The 9,634-nt window shown below is 41.8% G+C and overlaps 1 protein-coding gene across 1 annotated transcript; it reads left to right on the forward strand.

The window, feature by feature from the left end:
* The first annotated feature begins 505 nt into the window (after positions 1-505).
* On the forward strand, positions 506-9,242 carry taf3 (TAF3 RNA polymerase II, TATA box binding protein (TBP)-associated facto). Its single transcript, XM_035664743.1, has 7 exons — positions 506-875; positions 1,336-1,578; positions 2,089-3,911; positions 3,998-4,080; positions 4,807-5,080; positions 5,286-5,392; positions 8,127-9,242. The coding sequence occupies exons 1-7, from the start codon at positions 710-712 to the stop codon at positions 8,239-8,241; spliced, it is 2,811 nt and encodes a 936-aa protein (XP_035520636.1). The 5' UTR covers positions 506-709; the 3' UTR covers positions 8,242-9,242.
* Positions 9,243-9,634: the final 392 nt, after the last annotated feature.

Consider the following 9,634-nt stretch of genomic DNA (forward strand, 5'->3'; position numbering starts at 1 on the left):
AATGCAATAATGTGTCCACATTCCTGCCTGCTTGATATCGAAAACAACACCACAGGAAATGAAACTGAACCCACTGTGTTGCCGTTCTTGATAAAAAAAAGAATTTAAATTTGTTTAATTAAGATCAGCTTCTCTTAACGCACTGCGCAACATTAATCCTCAAATAAAGGCTGTTTCACTTGAATTAAAACAGTTTTGCGGTGGCGAGAGAAATAGTGACAGCTGCACCGCGACACACCGGTAGTGAACTTTGCACCGGTGAGCTCTGTATGTTAAATCCTCCTGAGTGAGTCGCTGTTAACGCCATTAAAGTACCTGATAAATACAGTGAACACATTACACATCCGACATGTTCGTCCTGCTGTCTGTGCACTTTATAGCGACATTAATTAAATGATTAAACCACTTTAACAAACGCAGCTGCTGCGCGTCGTCGGGCGGTGATGACCCGCTCGAACACAACGGCGCTGTGTAGTCAGACGGCGGCTTGTGCGCATGTGCGAGCGAGATTTCGGGGATGGGTCTATCGATGGAATCAAGATGGCGACTCCGGTCGAAAGCGCCAATATATTTACTGAAGTAGATGTCCGAAATTAACCGCGGTAGCGGCTCTTCTCAAGCCCCTCGGGGGTTCCGTGAATCATGAAGACCGGGAGCATGTTTTGGAAGAGGAAGTGACCGGGATTAATACCGTAACAAAGTCAGCGAGATGTGCGAGAGCTATGCCCGCTCGCTGCTGCGTGTTTCGGTGGCGCAGATCTGCCAGGCTCTGGGCTGGGATGCGGTTCAGCTCACTGCGTGCGATCTGCTGTCCGATGTGCTGCATCGGTACATCCAGCAGTTAGCCAGGGCCTGCCATCGGTACTCTGAGCTCTGTAAGTGCTTTGTTTAGGACCCCGATTACTTTTTTAAGCCGTTAACCTGAAGTAGTCGATCACGTTGTTGTTGACGGGCTCTGTGGCTGGCGCCCCCTAGCAAAGGTTGATGTGTCAAAAAAGTAGAGTCCAGAGCGAAGCTGCTTCCTTGTGTTATCGTTATTGTGGCTATGATGCTTTCCAGCTGTGATCATCACATCGTGAGCAGTGATGTCACATGCTTGAGCACCTAAGTGTTGCAGTATCTGTGGAGAGATTCAGTCTCTCTGGTACCTGTTGAGTACTACTTCTTGCTCCAGGTTGAGTGTCAACATCAGTCAGAGAACCTCCTTGCATGTGCAGCACAATCACTAGCATGTCCTCAAAACTTCAGTCCCAACCCTAGCAGTGTAGTTGAGTGAATGAGAGGCGTGCAGAGTGTGTGTCGGGGTTTAATGTCTTGTTTTGATGCTCGTTTTAGATGGAAGAACGGATCCAGTGCTGGATGATGTCAGCCAGGCCTTCAGGCTGCTGGGGGTCAGTCTGAGCGAACTGGAGGACTACGTCCACAACCTGGAGCCTGTGCCCTTCGTCAGTCAGACGCCGCTCTTTCCTGTTAGCAAAAACAATGTCCTGCAGTTTCCCCAGCCTGGAGCAAGAGATGCAGAGGAAAGGAAGGATTACATTCCAGATTACCTGCCGCCCCTGGTCTCCTTACAAGAAGGTCAGTACATGTGATGGCTATGTGCACATTTTAGTGTGTCAGCGTGTGTGTTTCCCACAGGTAGAGAGTTTATTTTTTGGTGCACAACATGTTCTCAACTAATCCAAAGTTGATGGAGTATACATAATGCAGTCCAAAGCAACCCTGCAATTGATCCTATATTCATAAGGGTTTATTTTGTTGTTGTTTTCTTATATTTATATCAACGAGGGTGGACTAAATATCAGAAACACCTCTCAGCATAACAAATACAATTTAATAGCAACACAAAAAGTTGAATCAACATAGCCGGAACATTATAACCTTCATGAAAGTAAGATCGTATTAGACTGTGGTTTTAGCTTTAGCTAACTGAGAGTATAAAACTTTATCTTATGAATGTGCCACCATACTAACCTGTGTGTGTGTGTGTGTGTGTTTGTGTGTTAAAAGATGTGTTGTGGTTGTGAAAATCTTTGGGGATTCATTGAAAACAGAGCTTAACTAAATTTGTGTACCTTTGCTTTCTAGAAGAGGAAGAGGAGGAGGTCCTTGCTGACATGGGCACCTCAGCCGAAGCAATGCAGGTGGCGCTGGAAGAGGATGAGGAAGAAATGGACGAAGATGAGACGGTCAACGATGAGAACCACCCACTGAAGAGGCACCTGGACAGCCCCGATGCAGCTATGGGCATGATGCCCACCTCCAAGAGACCACGCATGTACCCTGGCCTCAGCCCAGAATGGGGGGTTGAGCCCAGGGAGCCCCTCACCTCTCTCAACCCTCAACGTGTCCCCCCAGGCATGCTGCCTTCTCATGATAGCCTTGACCCCCTGTCACCTGAAACACCCTCTGGAGCCCTGCCTTCCTTCAGACCTCTGCCGGTAGTACCAAAACACTCTGATCAAAAGGGCCTCACCACTCCAGGAAGAAAGCCCAAGGTCTCATCCCCTGGCAGACAACGGACTAAGTCCCCTAAAGGGGTCATTCCTGTTCCGGTGGGTGGTAGTCCCATCCATTCTCCAAAACCGTCTAAGGAAAGGAAGAAATCCCCAGGAAGGACCAAGAGTCCTAAAAGCCCTAAGAGCCCAAAGATGGGTTCTGCCAAAGCATCCCAACCCCAGAGCAAGACAGAAGCTTTGCATAAGCTGCCGCTGTCTGCGCTGAGTGAGAGGATGGGCAAAGAGAACATCCATATGCGTCTAAATATAGAGGACAGGGAGTTAGCCGAGGGCCCCTTCAAGAAACTAGAGCCTGATAATACAGCCATTGATGACTCCATTGATGCTGTGATTGCCAGAGCGTGTGCCGAGCGGGAGCCTGATCCTTTTGCTTTCTCCTCGGGCTCCGATTCGGACAGCAATGGGTTCTCCAGCCCCAGGAGGCTGACCATCATGGAGCCGTCTACACCGAAACTCCTGATTGGTGCCAGCAATTCCATAAAAGACACGTCTACACCACTTCACCTACAGGCACACCCAGGCTTAGGAAATTGGACTATGGATGACTCAATCAATGAGGTGATCCGAAAGGTCAACCAAGGGGGTCCATCCGCACCCCCGCCAAACCAAGGAGAATACGTGTCCTCGGGATCAGCCTCGCCACCTACTCCTGAACCTCTGCTCAAGGTGTTTGAGGAGAAGAACAAGATTGTGGCATCAGTGGACGTAAAGAAAAAGCTGAAGAAGGAGCTCAAAACCAAAATGAAGAAGAAGGAGAAAGACAAGCCGAAAGACAAAGACCGGGAAAAGGACAAGGGCAAGGTGAAAGAGAAGAACAAGGATAAGAACAGGGATAAAAACAAGGAGTTTTCCAAGGATGGCAAGATGGCCTGGAAGGACTTTGGACTGAAGGATGACGAGCTCTTCGTTCAGCGAGACTTTACTCTGCCTGAGGGCTCCATCAAGATAAAAACCAGAGATGGAGATGGGCCTAAGAAAGAGAAGGAGAAACACAAAGACAAGAAGAAGGATAAAGAAAAAAGTAAAAAGGACAAAGATAAGAGGGACAAGGGTAAAGACCGGAGCAAGGAAGACAGGCAGAAACAGTCTGCCTTAGCCCCCTTCGCTCTGAATGAAGTCCCACCACTGTTCAGCCCCTCTGCCTGCCTGCGCATACCCTCCATGCTTCCTCCTTTGGCCCCGATCCTCCAGGATAAGGACATAAAGAGCAAGGAGAAGGACAAGAAGAAGGACAAGAAGGAGAAGAAGAAAAAGAAAGATAAGGAGAAGGATAAGGAGCGAGAGAAGGCCAAAGAAAAGGAGAGGGAGAAAGAAGAGAAGAGGAAAGAAAAAGAGCGGGAAAAGGAAAAACGAGAAAAGGAGAAAGAAAAAGAGAGAATTCGACTGGAGAAGGTATCATTTTTTGGTTCGGTGTGTCACTATGTGTCTGTGTTTGAGGCGTCACTCAAATTGACCTGGTTACCTTCCTGTGTCCGCAGGTGAAAGTAGACACTCCAGCAGCTTTACCGTCTCCAGTCATCCCCAGACTGACGCTCAGGGTGGGAGCAGGCCAGGACAAAATGTAAGCATGGAATGATGAATGTTTCTAGGGATGTGTCTTTCCATGAACTCTTTGCAGGCTATTTGAGGCTTTTTCTTGTACTATTTAAAAAAAAATAAACTGCAGCAGTATTGGGGGGCTCGGCAGGGCATCGAACCTCTGTGCTTTTTTTGGTGCAGACTAAAATGTGTCTGTAGAATTCTACTTTTAATTATTATCATTATTATTATAACAGTATTGCAAACTTTCCAGTACCTTAAACTTGAATTGAATGCCTGTTCAGATTCATTGTCAAGCTTTGATAAGATTCCTAATTAAAGTCAGAATGTCACCAGACAATTTAATTAAGGCAAAGTTCTCAAACTTAACATTTGAAAAAGTTTGGCTTCTTTTGTTACATAAAAAAGAGGTTTTGTGCGATAAAGCATGTTTATGTTACTCTACCTGAGTACATATAAAACAAATAATACACTATACTGAATATTAAAAATTATTATACAAAGCAGAACCTGAAATTAATTAATAAATATGAAAAAAGTAAAAAATAAACAAGTACATATTAAAACAGTAAGATTTAAAAGCCTAAAGTGCCCCAAGGGTACCGTGCTGTTGTTACTCCATATTTAATTCACATAGTGGTTACATTTACTCTGACATTTGTTTATATTCTTTGCACTATATAACTTCCACAGAGATAGCAAAGTCCCCCGTTTGTGTTAAAATGTATTTGTCTCTGTCCATCATCAGTGTTATCAGCAAGGTGGTTCCAAATTCAGAGCCCAAGACACCAATACCCAAGACGCCCGCCACGAAGTCCGGACCTGGGAATCGCCCTCGGACGCCCCCACCACCCCCCACAGTACTCGCCCCAATTGTACCCATTCTGCCCCCACCCGCCTCTCCACATCCACCAGCTCCTGCTCCTTCGGCGTTGCTCTCTCCTGGCCCTTTGCTCTCTCCTGCCGCATCCCTCAAAACACCGGTCCGCAGCGTGGTGACTGAGACCGTCAGTACCTACGTGGTGAGTGCTCTACTGTTGATTATTGATAACTGGTACAGTGTGTTTAGGTGGGCAGTAAGTAAATTACAGCTACGATTAAAAGGGCTACCTGGTTATTCGTGTTATATCTGCCCCGTTTTCCACTAATCTGGATTGTTTCTGTACCAGCTGTTTTGTTATTGAGTGGTGTTTTGCTGAAGCTTTCTGTTATGTGTATTAACCCAAGATCCGAGATGAATGGGGAAACCAGATCTGGATTTGCCCTGGATGCAACAAAGCCGATGATGGCAGTCCCATGATAGGGTGCGATGACTGTGATGATTGGTATCATTGGTAAGAGACTTATTTTCATTTTTGTGTTTTTTATAAAAGATTATAGCAAAGTTAGTTCCAATTATTACCGTCGATTACAGCCTCGGTTTACTGTGTTCATTCATCAGTGTGGATGCACACGCCGTTATCGTTAGTTATTGTTCTCAGTGCGGACGACCGGTAATGCTACACACAATTTATGGTGTGGTAGTACATACCTCAGTTTTGGAGTCCCAGTTTATAAAAAGAATATTTTTTTTGTTTTCACTGCTGTACTGAAAACATAAAAAATATTTATTTCTATTATTTATTTTAAAAAATGTAAGAATGATTTTTCACCGACAAATACAGTAAGAAAAAATAAATATGTCAATATGACAGTAATGCACCATTCTTATTACAAAGGACTCACTCAAAGTTCATTCATTTACGTTTATTGTATTTATAATGAAGTTAAATCAACTATTAGAGCCTGCAGTACACTTTAAAGTTTTCTAACATGCAGTTCAACAGTTTCAAGGCTGCATTCACTCTGTTTTTAGTTTTACACATTTACTCTCCGTAGACCTGGGGCCTCATTTATAAAACCCTGCGTAGATTCCTTCCTAAAACAATGCATACTTACAAACCTCACTATCAACTCACGCAAGAAAATATTCACGTCTATAAAACAGTGTCACGCACACCTGTAGACTGTCTTCTTGTTATAAAATACCCACTTGTGTGCGTGTACTCCAGTGTGTTCCCACAATCATCCATAAATGGTCAATGCTAAATAGGTTATGAATATGCCGATGTGCTTAATGAGCCTTTGTTGGAACAATCAAATGTGGCAAAGACAGAGCAGCTAATGTTGAATATTATTGGAAAGTAAGTGTGCTCTCACCAGCACCAAATGAAGCAGAAAACGGGTACTTACTTTGGTAAAGGCTGAATAAACTCACACGATAGACAGTAAATGTTTTGTGTTTAATTTTGCATATGTCTGATCTACAAACCAGCACTTATTTTAGTACTTAATCTTAATTTTTGAAAAGGTTTTCATTCCTACAGTCTTCTCCCACTAAAAAACCACAGCTAGCCAACAGAGACTTGTAGCAAGTTGAGGCTACAAAAATCTAAATGTTAAGTTTGTACACAAATACAGTTTGTCTTCATGGATTATATTGATACCACCTTGATAAGAAGACTGTTGTGTTTCTAAAGTAATGTTTTTATGGACACGTAAGGAATTGTTAAAATGTCAAATTTCTTAAAGGGAGTTGTTTGGCATAATATTTTGCCCAGGCGCAGGGAGCTTTAGTGTAATTCGAACTCTTATGTTTATTTTCTAACATTTTGTTGGTATTAAGGTTGAGGCAAAAAACAAATGGCCATCATTGAGACACTGACACAGTGGTTATTGGTGCAGTGTCTGGTCTCTAGAGTAAGGCATATACTGGAATGTGGTGTTTATGTGCGTTTTATATTTCATCTGAGGACTGAGCTTTGTTTCGTCATCTCACGATCTGGCGATCACTGATTCCCATGTCTGAAAAGGTTTCTAAGCATGCGTTCAAAGGATGAGTAGCAACCTTTTTCTACATATCATTTCTCTATAAATTATAACTTTAGGCAACCTTTTGGGCATTGCAACCTCCTATAAATGAGGCCCCTAGAGGTCGTCCATCAGAAATGAGAATATCTGAGTTAGGGTACTGGATAATTCCTGGATGACAGCTTGTCTTTGATAGAAATGCACATCTAAAGGATCATTATAGTGAGGCTCAAGCGCTGTAATAGATGACTTCATGTGCTGCCGTTGGCAATGGCTTTTTTTGGTTTATGTTTCTAAAGACATAGCATCATTTAACTTTGATTCAACATGTTGCCACAGTTTTTTGTCCATTCTACTCTTTGTCATTGTACCGGGAAACCAAAATGCTTCCAAATGATAGATCTAAACAACATCCTCCAGCTCTGGTTTCTCATTTGTTGTTTGTCATTTCTCATAAATTGTCTCATCGCCCAAGTTGTCCAGATGCAACTCTCACACTTTAGAAATGTCCCACACTCGCCAAGACATAAACTCAATTTGACAACATTATTTATCTATCTATTGATTTATTGTAGTATTGGTTAAAAAAATGTTTACACAACACAGATACATATACACACAAAAACTATGAATTAATAAATAACTGGGGGGAAAAAATCCAAACAATATCCTGGAATTAAAAGAAGAAATATTGATAACATGTTAATAATACACACATGATGATATTGTATAAATAATCCAGCACCTCTTAAATCCTTTCAGTTTCTTTCTGTTCTCGCACACTGGGAGTAATTGTTCTTTATGTATGCTTTTGTACAATTGGTTCAGCTACAGTTGGTTACATACTCTTTCTCTCTCCAGTTCCCTACACTCGTATTTTGAGTGTAATTCATTTGCCAAAAAGGAGAAAAAGTTACATATAAATTTGACAGTATTATAATGGTGAAATCCTAGCCCTATCTCTAAGTAATGCATACATATTTTAGAATATGTGGCCTTTATTTATGTCAGCTTTTCCATGGCTAGACCACTTAACAGGCTCCTCAGGCACTGATTAACAGTTGATGCTTCAGTTTGTTCCGTTTAAGTATTAATCTTATTAAATTAGTAATTGTTTTAAGCATACCAAACTGATTAATACATGTGGTGTTAGAAAAATACCTGCCTCCTCTTCATCTTTTTTTTTACTCACCTGAACTTCTTTTCTTGTCTGTCCAGGCCTTGTGTTGGGATCCTTACAGCCCCTCCCGAGGACCAGCAGTGGTTCTGTGTTAAATGTTCCAGCAAGAAGAAGGACAAAAAACACAAGAAAAGGAAACACAAACTGCATTGAGACTATGCAAAAAGCACATATTTTGGACTTTTTTGGACTTAAAGCCATCACTGAACACTCGTGGCACTGCTGTAAAATAAAAAAACAACGTTTAAAACTATGGCTGATACTAACACCTGATGATTTTTTTAATGATGTCAGCCATGATGCTTTGTGAGTTGGTAAGAAAAAAGGCTTTAACCAGCACATGTCCAGCCTTAGTTCTCATGTGGGCTCTGTGGATTTCCCTTTTCACCTGTAAATTGTTTGCTTGTTGTTTTGGATGTCCAGTCACAGGAGATCGTGACAATAGACCTGTTTTACAGCAGCCATTTTGACATTAAATAGTAGGGTAAACACAGGCGTTACCAATGATACTACTCATGGTTTCGTTCCATTCAGGTCAAACAGAGTCAGGGTGCTGCTGTTGTGCATGCTGCTTCACTGGAAAAGGCTCTGCTACACTAAATGGAATTGAACCTCAGTTAGTATCATTGGTAACATCCGTGTTTACCCAACTATTTTCATGTCAGAATGGCTGCTGTGAAAAGGGTCTATTATCTTATATAAGATGATCATGACAAGTTGTCAAAGATGAGAGCTCAACAAAGCAGAACCAGAGAACAACTAACATCCATCGTCCTTATTTCTGTTTCCTTCTTGAATTACCTCTAACCTTTCCCCAGTTTTCTGCAGTGTCATTGAAATGTCATGTATATAATGATGATGGCATCAGGTGTGTATAAATGTGTCAATATCAACTTCCAAGCCAAGTGCATTTTGTTCTTAGGATTCTAAATTGTTAAATCCATTTTCAGATATTGGTTTTTAACTCAAATGATTTTCTGTAATTTCTGTATATTTTTTAAATTTAAAAGTTTGTATTTTTATTTTTTCTTCATATGGATTTGTCCTGGAGGTATACTGTAGCTGTGCTTGTAATGTAATTCATTTCTCTGATATTTCAATATTAAAGATGAACAGTCTGTGTACTCACAGACTTTAAGATGTAAAGCTCATTACCATCAAAATTGTACCCACATTTCCTAATTTTACTTTCAACCTGGACATACATCTCTGCATTTATCCACATTTCAGTAGCTTGTTTGTTTGCATTTGTTTAACGAATAGAGTAGCTTGGAGATATTTTAACAAACTCAGTTTCATATGTTGAATTTTTTTCCTGCTCATTTTAGACTTGATGACAAAACAATTTTTCATCAGTTGATTTTGTCTAAGCAGTGTGCAGTTGGATGCAGATCAAGTTTAGGATCCTCCCTTGCAGCAGTCTGTGCAATGCATTAGCCTAGATTTGGAGCTATTCTGCTGAGTTGTCATTCAGTACTTCACCTACATAAGATGTGGGAGAGTGCTTGACACAGAGTAACAGTGCACAGGGAAGTTTTATTGTGGA

This window comes from Morone saxatilis, unplaced genomic scaffold, assembly GCF_004916995.1.
Source record: "Morone saxatilis isolate NCDOM2014 unplaced genomic scaffold, NCSU_SB_2.0 Contig2, whole genome shotgun sequence".
Classification (NCBI taxonomy): domain Eukaryota; kingdom Metazoa; phylum Chordata; class Actinopteri; family Moronidae; genus Morone; species Morone saxatilis.